This window comes from Aphis gossypii, chromosome X, assembly GCF_020184175.1.
Source record: "Aphis gossypii isolate Hap1 chromosome X, ASM2018417v2, whole genome shotgun sequence".
Lineage (NCBI taxonomy): Eukaryota > Metazoa > Arthropoda > Insecta > Hemiptera > Aphididae > Aphis > Aphis gossypii.
The window spans coordinates 44,102,606-44,118,640 of NC_065533.1; the positions used below are offsets into that span (position 1 = coordinate 44,102,606).

Genomic DNA, 16,035 nt, shown 5'->3' on the forward strand with positions numbered 1-16,035 from the left:
ATAAATGCATGTACTCATAATAATAAAGCAAATATATAACTAAGTATATTAAAATTATCACTTTATTTATTTAGACAAGGTAAAATCATAAATATTGTTTAACAATTCATTAATAACTAATAATATTAAATATAAACATTAGAACAAATTATGCTAGATAATAATTTTATTGACTATTATGTTTTTAACAAAATATCTAAATTTGAATAACATTATTTAAAGTTTCCAACACTTATCCGTAGATACGTGATAAAACTTGAAGGGTACTATACTTTAATATTTAAAATGATAATAAATATTAAAAATACTGTAGCATTGTAATAGCGGGACAATAAATTATACTTTCTAAATAACTGAAGTAGCTACTAGAGTACTAGTTACCTGCTACTTACAATACCAGCATCTGATAGATAACAATTTTAAAAATCCATCAAATAAATTGTACTTTTGTAACCTTGTAGATAAGTGTACTATTGCATATAATATTACGTATATCATTCCTAATTTTAAGATAACAAAGATAACAAAAAAAATTAATTTTTAAATTGACATTTAAATTATTATGATTGAAAACAATAAATGTTGTTTATTATCTACATTTAATTACTATAATTATTTAATTTATATTAATAAGCATACGCATATATAAACTGACCAATTAGTATTTACTTTAGTATATCATTTTACTATAGGTACACACATTAATTTACTGGTAAATTTTTCAAAAAATAGTTATGAATGAAACTTAAGTAAATCATACTGGACATTTTATATGTACAATACCCCAAAGCATATAATATAATTTATTAATCCCGACATTAACTGTGGTAATAAAAATTTTACATTAGAAAAAAAAATAATAGAATGATATCAGGTATCCACTGCAAGAAAACGTTTAAAAGGCACTATAATTTTGGAGGTTTTGCACACCACATTTTACATAATATAAATGGGTATATGTATTGTATTACAATGTCACTTCGGGCAGTCTACCCACATTTTTGTTCGATTATCTTCGGATTTGGTGTGTATCCTGTTTATAATTTACTTTTATAGGTGTCTTATTCAGAAAACTTAGCCCGTGTGAAATCGTTTAACGCGCCCGCAGAATAAAAATAGGGAAAGACATAAAGAAAGAGATAAAGGGTCGTCGAAAGGGCGATCGTTTGATTAATCATCGAGTGGCCTCCGTCATCGACGCCCTGTACAGACCACTGCTGCAACAGCCAGTGTTATGTAGGAATAGGACACAATATGTTTAATATATTACAATACGCGTGGGCGATAATTCGTGAACCACCGTGATAAAATTATTATTATTCTCCTCGCTACTATTTTTATATCACAATGCAAAAATAACCTATATAATGAATTGCATATCATGCAAATAACAATAATAATAAAATATCAATAATAGTATATAGGGACCTAAACTAATCGGCGGGTTACACGTACCTATCGTTCGTACGCGGTACCTATACTATAGGTATAATAGGTATGTAGAAAAGACACGTGTATGGCGAAAAAAAACCAAAACGAAATAAAATAAAACGCATTACCTTTATCAATCTATTGCGGGTACGAAGAGGGGCTGTATAGTTAGCATAATTCTAAAATTCGTAATTGTTTTGATGTTCTCAATAAATTATACTAAGCTAGACATGTTTGTCGGCAATAGAATTTTACATATTAAAAATCCCTCATAATCATAAATAAAATATATTACTAAAAATATACATCGTTTAAATAATTTTGGAAAATTGTCTACCCCCTTTAAATGCCTACAGATTCACTATTGGTATCAATAACATATTATAATATTTGTTTTAATTTATAATATATTACGAGTACAACAACGCGGTGGCGATTACCCCATTTATTCTGTTCGATCAAGCAATCGACTAGTTGTTGTTCGATGACTTTCTCGGGACTCACTTCTTGAATAACCGTAATTAACGCTTCCGGTGTGTTCACTACCTGAAACATATTATTTTATCCGTCAATCATAACGGATGCAACCGTGGTAGTTGTGGTGGTATTAATTAGTCTATTGATGACGAGAAATCAGAGATGAAAATAAAATTATAAATACAAATGGACATAAAATGTCTGAAAGTGATAGAAAAATAAATGTAGGTATCTATACACGAATAGAATGTAATAATTAGTCGAACGGTTGTGGGCCTTGGCCACTGACTACAACAAATATAAATATATCAATTACTTCATCGATTAGATTAATTTGAAAGATAAGCAAGTTAATAATTTTAGTTTAGTTTAAAAACATTGGTTAGGTACTAAAATTATTTTTTAGCAAAATATTTTTAATTTCTACCAAAACTTATGTAAATATATTGTGAATAAATTAATATCTGCAAATTAACAAACTAATTAAATGACTAATGTCATTGAAGCCTTAATTTGTTGAAAAATAATAATAATGTTACATTGTTAAGTTTAGTAATTATTGAGCATATTTTTGTAAAACTCATAAAGTCATAACAAATAACAAAATATAGATAAAAATTAAAATTATACAAAAATGAAAAACTTATAATAACATTTTAGATTTTAAGTAGAGTACCTATATCAATCTAAATTAATACTTATAGATATAACAAAATATCAATAGAATTATAAGCTCACAGACTTCGCTCAGATTAGTTTTTGGTATACAATAATTTGTGTATTAGAATTCGAATTTAAATCTATCACATAAATAACAATGACTAACTCAATGACAATGAACACTCGACATTTTACTATTCAACAGATGGTTTTAAGTGATTACGCTATTTAAAATGACTAGTATTTCGAAATTTAAAGATTTTAACAAAAACCTAAAATACTGAAAACATTGTAATTGTACATTACCTATGTTTAAAATATTTTGTAAACGTAAAATTTCCTGTACTTAATCAATTTGATCAACAATTAGTATCAAAAATAATTAGATATTAAAATAATTTTTATGGTAAATGGCTTACTTTCATTGCAATGCATTGTGTAATCATCAAATGTGTTATTACAAAACGACAACTCTTGATTAGATAAATCATCAGATACAATTGGATTTCCTGTTACTGCAAATAAAAAAAAAAAAAATTATGCCACTACAAAAAGCCATTTTTCTAATGATTGAAAATATTCAAAATTTACTTTGAAATGGAACGCATAATTTTTCATCTAACACATTTGCCCAATTGTTCTTATGCGAATATGTAATTTTTTCATATGGCGTGATACCTTGAATTCCTTTTTGTGTAACCATGTACCATTGACATCTGTACCATAAATCTTGAATTTTCCCACTCCCTGAGTTTTTATTAAACATAAAAATATCGTTGTTATTATGGACTATAAAATATTCTTTTCAATTAAAATAATTTTTAAAAATTAAATTATAAGTGCTTTTTAGATATTTTTTCTAATTAAGAATTATTTTCATGTTCAACGTTCTTAAAATATATACATAATATAGCATTTGAAAATAATAATATTTTTAAACCTGTAAAGCATAATATAGATGATTTAATAATTTAATATTATTATTTTAATTTTATGTGGTATTGTGGTGATTATTAATGAAATACGAACTTAGTCTGAGTGTTTATATAATAGTATATAATGTATATTGTATAAATAATAAATATAAACCCACTATGAATACAATATATTATTATACTTTTTATCTTGAACTCTTTATTATATTTTTTTTTAACACGGCCCCAAATTGCATTATTTTAATACACTTATTAATAATACTTAATAGTATTAAGTTAATACTTACCCATATTATATAAGATGTTTCTTGTTTTTTTTGTTAACTTTTTAGACGCCTCATCGAATGTAAAAAATATTACTACATCCCCAACTTTAACCATATGATCAAGCCATTCATCTAAATTGGAACTATTGTACTCATAAGTATCAAAGTTTTTAACATCCATGATAGTATACGTAGTTGATTCTATCACGGCTACGTTGATACCACGACCGCCAGCAGTTCGATTGAATGACATAACACTATATAAATTTAAAAAATATTTAATTTCCATACCAAATACGTACTATTATGTAAGTAAAAATATTTATGATTATATTTTTAATTCTAGTGCTTTAACATTTTTATTTACGATTCCAAATCAGTGACATGATGTTACAATTATTCTCAATTATCCATAAAATAAAATAAATTGATAAATACCAAAATATACAAGCTACTACCAATATTTTAGAGCTATCTGCAATCCAACAATTTATTTTGAAGGAAAATATTAAGTTGCAAACTTTATGATTTTAGTTGCAAATAATTTCAAATTAGTTACAAAATATGAGCACTTTTTTAAGTCGTTGCAAAATTTTGAATTAGAGGGGTGTAATTCAAGAGGGGTTTATGCAAGAGGAGCTTATAAAATCGACAGTCATTTACTAAACTTGGATTATGTCGAGAAAATATTAAGTTTGAAATTTATAAATTTGTATAGACATATTTCAGTCTTATTTATAGAAATTTGTAATTTTAATTTTTTTTTTTTTAATTAATTGATTATCAATAATTTTAAACTTGAAAATTTCATCCAATGTTCTTTATAAGTTTTTCTATAGCAATTAGAAATACATGATCACAATTGATTATAATAAGCAAAAGTTAAAATGTTGACAACATTTTAAAAAATGACACATTTTTTTTTTATAGTTAAAAATAGGTACATTACATTTTCAATTTTCGACAGAAATCCCCATCAAGTATACCGCGGTCCGTATCTGAACATATTTTTAATGGATATTCAACTAATTATAAAATTTATAATATTTACGTTTTCGTAATATGATGATGAATAAAAGTATTTGTATTGAACCGTGGGAAATTCTGGAATTTAAGATTGAAACATTTTTTCTGTTCGAAAATGTATTTTAAGTCAACACCAAAAAAATTTTAATTTAAATTTAAATTGCCATTATTAAAACCAATATATTAATTTCTCCACTCAGAATCATTAAGACAATTAGACTTGACGCTAGGATTTAAAAACCACTATATGTTATAATTCATAATAGATCACGAACATGGAGAAAACATTTAATATAATATTAAACACATTTTTTTTTTACATTTGTCAAAAATGTGAACAAAAAACATTTCTTAGAATAAAAAAAAACTTCGAATTATTTTTTCATTATAGAGTATTATAATCTTTATTGTTTTTTATTATAAAAACTAGTATGATTTTTAATTGTCTAGGTATAATAGATATATTATAATATAAAGTTTATAGATTTTCACTCATAGTTTAAGTACTATATTGTTACTAACTGTGGTTCCCTAGTAATTATAAACATTTTGAATCATAAGAAATGAGATTATGAATTCTAAAAATATTTAAAAAAGTAATAAATCTATATTTTTTTTTTAATATTATTTTAATATTATATTCTATCTATACTCATTAAAATCAAGAATTTATCATCCCTCACAATCCCAGATACCTCTTCAAGACGACTTTAACGTAATTGGTGCAGACATTTATTAGATTAATAAAAAATTTAAAAATAAACTAAAATTAAATAACTCAGGATTTAAATCAAAATTTAAAGTGTCATCACTGGTTAGCTCCTTTCCCCAAATTACCTATGCATCTCATGCTCTATTTTTTTTCTTAAAACCACACATATACTCATAATGTCCATGATATGATATAGATTGTATATTATTCTTATAAAAATAAAAAATTATTTTTAGCCATTAATTAAATTCTATAGATCTTACGAAATCTTTTTAAATATTAAATCTGATTATTTTACGTATAGTTAGATTTTCATTCAAACATCATTATTTTTATGGACGACATCGTCCACCAATTTTCCTTACCCGTTTTTTATGTATATACAATATGTATAATATGTAATCAATAGATATGAAAATCAATGAAATTAATATGTAAACCCTAGTCTAACCTCCCATCATGGCTAAATAAAAATAATATCTGCTACTAAAAACAATCTCTAATGTTTAAAATTTTAAATACCTATAAGTAAATTTAAACGAAAAGTAATGGAACTGAACATTGTTATTAAGCTTGGAAGTCGACTTTTTTTCGTTCCCAGATAAACGAACCAAACTTTATTTTAAATCTAATAAGAGAGCAATATAGTATTTTTAATTTATTAACGCTTTTGAATTCTCTAATATTTCTTAATATAATATATAGAATTTTAAATGATTTATTTATAGCTATATTCGAGTTATTAGAAAACTATGAATTATTATTTTATTTATTAGTAAAAAAAACATCATAATCTCTAACAGTCTCAACACTGTTAATGATAATATTATTAATCTTATAATATTAAATATTACAAGATGTTGTTATTTAATGAATTTAATAGTATTGCATTTATCTTATTGCATTTATTTATAGTAATAATAAATTTTGGCTGTACCATAAATTCAATTTATCTAAATTTGCTTGAAGATTGATATCATCTTAATTTTTAGTAATTAAATATAATTTGGTATTATCGGTGACATTAACATATTGACTAAGGAATTAAAAATCTTTTATGTACAAATTAAACAGTATAATTTCTAAATGCGAGCCCTGGAGTACATCAGAGCTTATAGAAATAACATTTGATAAAAAAATATCTAGCAGTTTAAGTGTCTGACATATTAGTAATGTCTAATATTATTTGTCTCAAAATCGAAAATAATATAATTGTAAAACTGTTAATTTATATTAACAGCGATAATACGCTAATTATGACGAAATATGTTTTAAATTTAAACTACGATTATATTAAATGTTATACATTTTTTTAATATAGTTTTGATACATACTATTTTCCCATAATACACAACCTCGGAAAGTCGGTTTTATTTTTTCCTGTATATATATGAATTGGAAAAGCATTGTCCGAGCAAATGGTTTGTAATCCACAATTTGGTAGAATTTCTATTACTTCAATTATTGGTTTTCCGTTATCATATCCTAAAATTACAAAGATAAATTAACTAACCATCTAAAAAAATGTTATTAATAAGCTATTACTTTTTCAGATCTTAAGATAATTAAGTGTTTCTCATCTTAAAATGTATCAATACTCGTGTTAAGATATAAAATTAATCTAGGTAGGAATAGTATTTTTGGTACTACATATTATTATACTTGTAAACCTTCAAGTAAAATAATGAACTGATTTGTTATAATTAGGGCTTGGATTTATATGTAGGTATTCATACAATCAAAATATGTACCTATTAGCCTAATTTATGACGTCTTATAAAATCTTAATGAAATAATTATACAAACAAAAATTATTAAATATCAGTAGATAAATAATAGTAATAAAAAAATGATTGATTGTCTTGATCGCATTTTATAACGACATGCATTTGTAAATTTTTAAATTCAAAGGATCGCCGATTCTGTCATAAAATGATTTTATACCAATTGAAAAATCTTTAATCTTTGACCGATGTTATTGGATAATATTGCATGTTTAGTATGTCTGGAGAAGAAATGATATTTCAACCGATAAAATTATACCTATAAATAATTGAAAAATATAATAGTATAATAGACGATACACGTCAACGCTTGTCAGCGTGGAAACCGTAGAGCCACGTCAAAAGTACATCCGATCAACATCAATGACTCGAAATATAATACTACACAATCGCTTACTTATAAGAAGTTTTCAATCACTCTGTACTCTGAAAAAACACGCTGTATACATCAAAAAGGCACTCAACGTGTTGAACTATAAAAATTATCAAAATATGTGAGAAAAAAAATGGAATAATTGTGAAATATATAAAAAAATATATAGGTATCTATGAAAAAAATGTATAATATAGCTTATTTTATCAAAAACTTTATGAAAGAAATTAATTTTAAACAATTTAATCACAAAACAATTAGATATTATTACAAGTCTCCATAAGCGTGCGCAGATCTTCTTGGCAGGGGAGGCAATACCTTAGCTAAGGAGGTCCAGATTCCCCCCCCCCCCCGTTTGTAGGTATAATATAAGATAGCGGTGAAACGGAAAATCTCGCAGGGGAGGCAGTTGCCTCCCCTGCCTCCCCCGTGCGCACGCTTATGCAAGTCTCTACCCAATAAGCATGTTTGAGATCAATTAAGCTTTGGAAACAGTTAAAATATAATAGCCACAAATGTATGTAGGAATCCTAATATGTACTTAAACAATATATTATTTATAAAAATTGAACTAGGACTAATTGATTAAATTTATTTGATGGATAGAAAAATTGTTTATTCCAGGAATAATTATAGGATACGCTCCTGAAGATGAATTCTTTGATAAGTCTATATTAAAAATTATAGATTATAAATTATAAATTATTTTTGTAACATGTGTAAATGTGCATTACCGTATCATGTTACGATAAATTTCTTAAATCTAATGATATTGATTTATATGAGTATACATGTAAAACGTGTATGAAATAGAAATATCTATGTACTATATTATTATTACACTATACAAATTATTTTATAAATTAAATATTTAATTACGCATAAAGTTTACGTTTTTACCGACCGTATAACATTCTAGTAGAGTTCCATGAAGTCTTCATGATCGATATGGAAGATTTTTCATTCTTCAAGTGGAAATAATCCATGTAAACCGACTTGTATAGTAAGACAACCATTACGATGATCAAGCAGATAACGAATCGGAATGACGGACCTATTTCATTATATAAAAAATGACACATCAGGATATCGAAGAAAAAATTACATTATTTCCGTGAAGTCCACCATCATAATTCGTATTGGCTTACTAGACAGGATGTCGCAGAGCGAATCGTCCTTTCTCGTTCTGTTGTTACCGTGATCACTTATGCTATCGCCGGCCCCATTTCTTAAGTCACGTACAACCGGCAACAGTCCCAACGTGTCCTTTCTCTTATATTTTCTAGTAAAATTCCTTTTAAACCAAACCAAAATTAACAATAGGTTAATTTGTATTAAAGTAGAATTATTCTATAAAATATTTTAAATAATGCAGTCAAAATTTATAATAAATATTTAAGTTGATTTACTTTAAAGCTATATTCAGATCACAATGGTAAGTATGCATAAACTACCAATACTATATAATATTATATACTATAATAATAAATAATAATTAAAAATTATTCATATTAAATTATATATTTGTTGTTAATATTATTACTATCGTATTTTTTTAATTTTAAGAATGAAGAAAAAATTATTATTAGTTACATTTACTAAATTTATAAATTTATAATCTTATTAATTTTCAACAAAAGCAATTCGTTTTTCTGTATAAAAGTTATTGAGTGTGCCCTCAAGTCATTATAGCCTATGATGGTTGTGTTTAACTTGAATTCAATGATTAATTATTGTGTAAAAAATAATTCTGATCAGAAATTATCAGTTAGTTTATATTTCTAATTATAATGTATCATATATCTATAATTTATAATGCCATTATTAATCTACTTTCATACTATAAATATAGCAAGTTTTAGTTAAACTAATTTTTATAAAAAAAAACCCTTTTATCATATAATATTAATTATATTAATTATACTACTAGCTACGTATAATATTATCTTAATGGTTAATACTGCCAGTAAAACGGTTTTAACTGTTTAAAGTAATTCAAGATGGTATATTTTGAAAATTGTATTTTATTGTGTTAAGTAAATAATAATAGTTTAAACAATAACGAATAGTTTCAAGTACCTACGAATCACATTTTTGAATTAAATAACAAAATAACTACAATCGTTTATTTTGTTTGAGTATCCAATTACATGTAAATTTTAATTTGTAACGTCTATAAAAGAAACCCCCACTTTTGTATTTTTAATCATTTTAGGTTGCTATAAAAAAACTTATGACGAGCCTTGTACTAAATATCCAAATATTCTTACTCGCCAACGAAAATTGTATCATACATAAATAAAAAACTGAAATAAATAAATTAAAAATCAACATTTTTTACAAATCATAGCACAGAAAAAGAACCATTCTTTAAAAAATATATCAATCTATAAAAAGTTAATTTAAATATTTGATAAAAATTTAAAGTCTACATGATTATTAATTTTTGAGTTAGGTACACTAAAAAATTTTCATGAACTTGTCCTAGTCACTTAACTAAATCAAGTCTAAGCTCATACCAAAAAAAAAAATAGTGAATAATTAGTAAATAATAAAAGTTGGTTTTCAAAATTAGCAAGTTATTTTAAAATTGTTTAAAAAACAAATTAAATAACTAACCAATAACTAGAATCTAAAACAAATAATGGCGATAACAATATATAATATTCATTCATGGAAATGTAGATAATAAAAACCTTATAATTTCATGACCTTATATATTATGACTAATACATACTTTGTATCACCGTTATTCGCTACTATTACTATATTATTATTATCTATTATAGGTCTAAGAAGTAAGGACTATATAGTTTAATCAATGGTTAGTGATTCTCTATAAAGTAAACAATAATTACTAGAAAATTAGTAATTTAACAGTATTTGTTCATGTGTGGATTTATTACCTTTACTTATTATTCATAAATATAAATTCAAACGATCAAACATAGTAAATTTACTTTTTATAAAATTATCACTGCAGAATCTTTTTCAGCATCAAAGATTGTATTTATTAGTTAATCAGATATTTTAATCAGGTTATTTTGAAGATATTCTTAAAACTGGGTCAGATATCAATGTCCCTGCATTGTTTTAAATTTATTTCAAATTTAAATTTAGATAGACAATTATAATAAATTATAATATACGTACCTAATTTTAAATAAAATTAAAATCAAAATATAGAATAACTCATCCATTATGACAAATATAAAATTTATTATACTATAGTATAGTATATCATCATTAATTCTTAAAATATGTAAATAATAATACAGACAATACAGTGTACTCTCGATTATCCGCGGAATAGGGTGGCTTGGTATCCACGGATAATCGAATTCCGCGAAATTAGCTAAATTAAAATTCAAACAAAATATGTATTATTAAAAAAATTAAATCATGTACATAGTTTTAAATAGTATTTAAAAAAAATTAAATAAGAGCATATTATATTTTTATTTGAACATTCATATTATATTATTTCGAAAATGTTTTAAACTTTATAATAAAAATAAAAGATAGGTACACGTATAATGAAGTTTAAACGTTAATTATACAGACAAAATATTTGATTTTACAGTGTTTTATCTACTCACGAATAAAATTGTACCTCAATGATTTTTTTATATTTAATTACAATATTAGTTATAATTATAACCAATAAAAGTAATAGTTGTAATAGTATCAATAAAAGCAAGGACTTTCAATCATACTTAAAAGTTTTCTGGTCGATTTTATTGTAATCTATTTGTACCTTTTCTTATTTTCTATTTTCAACTGATATAGAAAAATAATTAACATAATAAATAATATAAAATTTTAAAAACATATATTATAAAAAAATTTAAAAATATATTTTTATGGTGGTCTTCTATGATAATAATTAAATATGTAATGATTCAATTTTAGATATAAATAAATATTTATACAAATACAGGGTACAGTATGAGGATTTACTCATTGCGATATCTTCTACAATAATGAAATAATGGAGATATCATAATTCTGTTTTTTTTTTTTTAAGAAAAGTATATGAAATTTACTGAAACACAGACAAATAATCTCACCTATAAACTATACAGTAAGTTGTTCATAAATAATATTTATAATTATTTAAATATTTAAATCCATTTTCATTATTACAGATGATTGTATTTTCACATATTACAAATTTATAATTTATTACTGACTTTTTATGTTAATTATTAACTTTTCACTGTTATTCATTTAAATAAATTGTAGCTAATATAACTTTATATATTTAGTAATTGAGTAATGTAAAACGCTTTTTAAAGTAATATCTAGTTAAATAATTTATAATATTTATATCTAATTTAAAAATGTTAAGGCACTTTATAGGCAATTTATTCGACATTAATACTAGTAGTTTTGCTGTACTTGCGTCAAAACCCATAAAACATTACGTGTTATCTGTACTTCATGCAGTTCATAATACTTAATATTAGAATTTTTGGTGTATAAAAAAAAAAACACTTTATTATATTGAAGTCAATTAAGGATGTACTTATATATCAGACGACAAAAAATATTTAAACCAAGTCCTATAAAATATAAATATCGAATAGCTGTAGCGCCTTACCCTATAATAATACACCAATACTTTTATTGGTTTATTTATACCAATATTATATTATATTATATAGGTACTTAACATATTTTTATCATTATTTTTTTTTAATAACAAACGGAATAAATAGCAACACAACCAGGGACATATTTAACAATTTGCGCAGAGACAAAAAATACCGCCCATCGTACAAAAAAGTATTAAATTTAAAAAACAATTTTTATAATAAAATGAACAATGAAATAAAAATAAAAATCGTAGTGGAATATGAATAAGAAAAAATTATAGTATCAGATTGACTCGGTAGAGATTAGATAATTTTCGATGCTTAACACGACCAAAACATTTATGCTGATGATAATGATACCTAATAATATTATAAATAATGGTACAAAAATTACAAAATATAATATTAATTATTAGAAATAAGTGCATGGAGTTATTAGAGGATTGAAACTATATAAAGCAAAGTCAATTTAAAAAAAATAATAATAATAAACACCTCCTCAAAATCAACTACTCGAGAAACAGCCTCCTGTTGCACAGGTATAGATATGGATCTGATAACGGCTATTTACATTAATTATCATTTACATTCGTCGAGTGCAAAGCTGTGTTGTTATAATAATAATGTTATTCTCCGACACTCCGTATACCTACACAGTTTCGTTGTTCACGACCAATCGTCTTCGCTGCTATGCCTGGCGTATATTATATTATATATGTATCGGTATGAAAAAAAAAATACGATAAAAACGCCACCCTATTCCCACTAAACAGAAGAAATCGGCCGACGGTCTCACGACAAACGGCCGGGCCACCGAATGACATACGACTAGACTCGAGTGTCCTAAGCATACATAATATAGTGACTTTAAGGTACAAAAATAATACGTAAGTTGCGTATAGGTAGCTGATATAGTCTCGATATTTCGATCGTTTGCGACCGAGTGCTAGTGACACGATTAGCGCCTGTGAAACGTACCCTGCAGATCTAACTAAATCGTATACCTACCCACATATTATATACGTGTACGGCTTACCTGCTGATCATGTACCGGTGACTGTACACCGAGTAATACTTGGTCGGCATTTCGTGGTCGTCGTCCGCGGGTTACCGAGGTTTTCGAACTAAATCCACTGATAAGGTGCGAGTGTTGATGATATCGAGCCGTCCCGTTATCACGCGGTCTCCCCGTCGACGCTAAAATACAGTCGGCTCGACGGCGGTAACCGTCGCAGTGGTAACCGAGCCGCATGCGGCGCAGGCGGAGCGAATATCGTCGTAACAGTATGGGACGAGCGTATTGATTTCTCACGGTCAGCTGACGGTCGTCGGCGTTCCGCTTCATCGTCCTGCGGCAGAGTGTGGCGACGGTGTAAAGGCTGCAGGATCGTTGTGTTATACGCACCTATATGTATCGTGCATCGGGAATGGAACTTTTCTGCGGCGATAATTGCAAAATACACGCGTAAAAATTATTTTTAGTATAAAATAATAATATAATAATATGACTTACAGTCAATTATTTAGGTATAAAATAATATAGATTAAAAAAATATATGAGTACTCGTAAATAAGTAAAAAAAAAATAATAATAATATAATAATGTAGTCAACTACTATATTATGTAGGTGTGAAAAAAATGTTACAATTATAGTCAAAATTGTACTTTGATTCTGTTATTTTATTATTTGATATTCCCCTGATAAATTTCGGAATGTCATTTTGATCATATTAAAAATTTTGACTATATTATTATAAAAATACGTTAGTCCGTGTCTTAATTTATAATATTATATTATATTATTACTATAAAACCAACTTAATCTTTTATATGAAACTACAAATCACACATCAATATAAACTAAAAATAATTTTTACTACAGGTAACATGTATTTTTTTCTTTATCGCCGAAATGGCAGAGTGGGTAATATCTATTTCCGAAACGGCAGCACCTAAAAGTCCTGAAGACCTGAACCCTCGTGCATCTTATCACCCATCATAGTTGTTGAAACTGTCATCAATCTAGCTAAAAGCTGCTGTTTCGTTTACATAATAATTTACATGAATGCGATTGTACGTTGCACGTTTAATTGTACAGGCAAAGTAATACGAATAATTATTCCTACCGGGCACGTAAATATTCATTAACATCCTAGCAATATTGCGCATTAAGAATAAATTACGTGTTATACACGGGCATACAGTAAGCATGATTAATTTAGCCAAGAAATTATACTTGAATAATCTACCACGAGATGTGTGAGGAGAGTCTAACAGCCCACTGCTAGGCCAACACGGGCCAACTAAAAAATTTTTAACGCTGTATGCGGTCATTGAACACATTGAAAACGGTACAACGTCGCTTATTATGTCCACTATATCCACAGGTATTACATTAAAATATCACGTTAAAAATATTCCATGACAAATTAAAAATTATAATCACAAAAAAAAACTGTTAAACAAAAAATGTTTTTCTCTATTTAAATAAATTGCAGCGGAGCAATAACGTCGTATGTAAATAATTCTCAATTATATGATACTATGGTTATACCAAGAGTACATATACTAATACTTTCCAATTTTTAAAAAAACAATACAATATTTCAAAAATTAATAATATTAAGTAACTCAAATAAAGTAAAAACAGTTAACTTACGATACACGTTATACCATTGTCAAAATAACGATTAATACACAATATCATGTTTTATCACAACTTTTGTATTAGAAATTTAAGTTTTTAATTAAAAATATTTATGCAGAATATTTTGTCATATTAATTAAATAATATTCTGGAATATTTTAGTACATAATATATAACTGTCAAATTATTATTCACGTTTTATAGATTATTGAGATACACGGGGAATTCATTTAACGCAAAACACATTTTTCGAAATATAGTTTATACATTATACATTTTAAATAATATTATAAATCATTTACAAATAAATAAATAATTTAATCATTAGAAGACAACAGTTTTTGAAAAAAAACTTATCTAATTTTAATATAACTTACGCCTAAATTAATACTGCAAACATTTTCAGTTTTTCGGGTTGTTTCGTCCAAATAAAAAATACAAATCTGAAATTATGTCTAATTTTAATAACTAACTTTATTTTCTGTAGCTAATGACAGCCCTATTTTGTAAACATAAATGATTAATCCGTCTTCATGAGCCAACAAAATCCTTGTGTGCCAAATTTCAAAACCATACATGCGAATACGCGATAAACGTGACTTTAGAATGATTAGATAAATTATCAAAAATTCTAAATACACACCTCCGTTCAATCACAGCCAATCGGAAAATATATAACTTTAGCAGATGACCAAAGTTTTCATCTAAGGTAGAAAACTAGAAAAACATTTATTTTTATCTAGACAAGTCTCAAATAAACTAATATCTAGTAGATTAGTTATTGATATTAATTTCCAAGAGCGAGAGAAAAACAGTATACGCAACGACATCTAGATGACAATTATTGATCATAACGCACTACATTTATATTGTTAAATACTATTTAACGAAAAAGCGCGTTTAAAATGTTATACACACAACAAAATGTTTTAATTTATAGGTTTAACCACAAATATATATCTGTGGGTTTAACATTTACAAAAAAATACCAACATCGGAAAGAACCTAAACTTCTCAAAATCCATCGATAAACGTGCATTTTCCCCACAGTCTTCTTCAGCTTGGTGTTTTAAAATGCGCACGGGATTCGATGAAACCTATAAAAAGTGAAATCATCGAAACAAA

General features: G+C 25.9%; 1 protein-coding gene across 1 annotated transcript; it reads right to left on the minus strand.

The window, feature by feature from the left end:
- Window positions 1–28: 28 nt before the first annotated feature.
- On the minus strand, window positions 29–15,498 carry LOC114121859 (uncharacterized). The gene is made up of 9 exons (XM_027984344.2): window positions 15,288–15,498; window positions 13,299–13,700; window positions 8,813–8,958; window positions 8,569–8,718; window positions 6,842–6,992; window positions 3,791–4,026; window positions 3,160–3,315; window positions 2,988–3,083; window positions 29–1,977 (listed from the first exon to the last, which is right to left on the minus strand). Exons 2-9 carry the CDS (start codon window positions 13,346–13,348, stop codon window positions 1,877–1,879), a joined length of 1,086 nt encoding a protein of 361 aa, XP_027840145.1. The 5' UTR covers window positions 13,349–13,700; window positions 15,288–15,498; the 3' UTR covers window positions 29–1,876.
- Window positions 15,499–16,035: the final 537 nt, after the last annotated feature.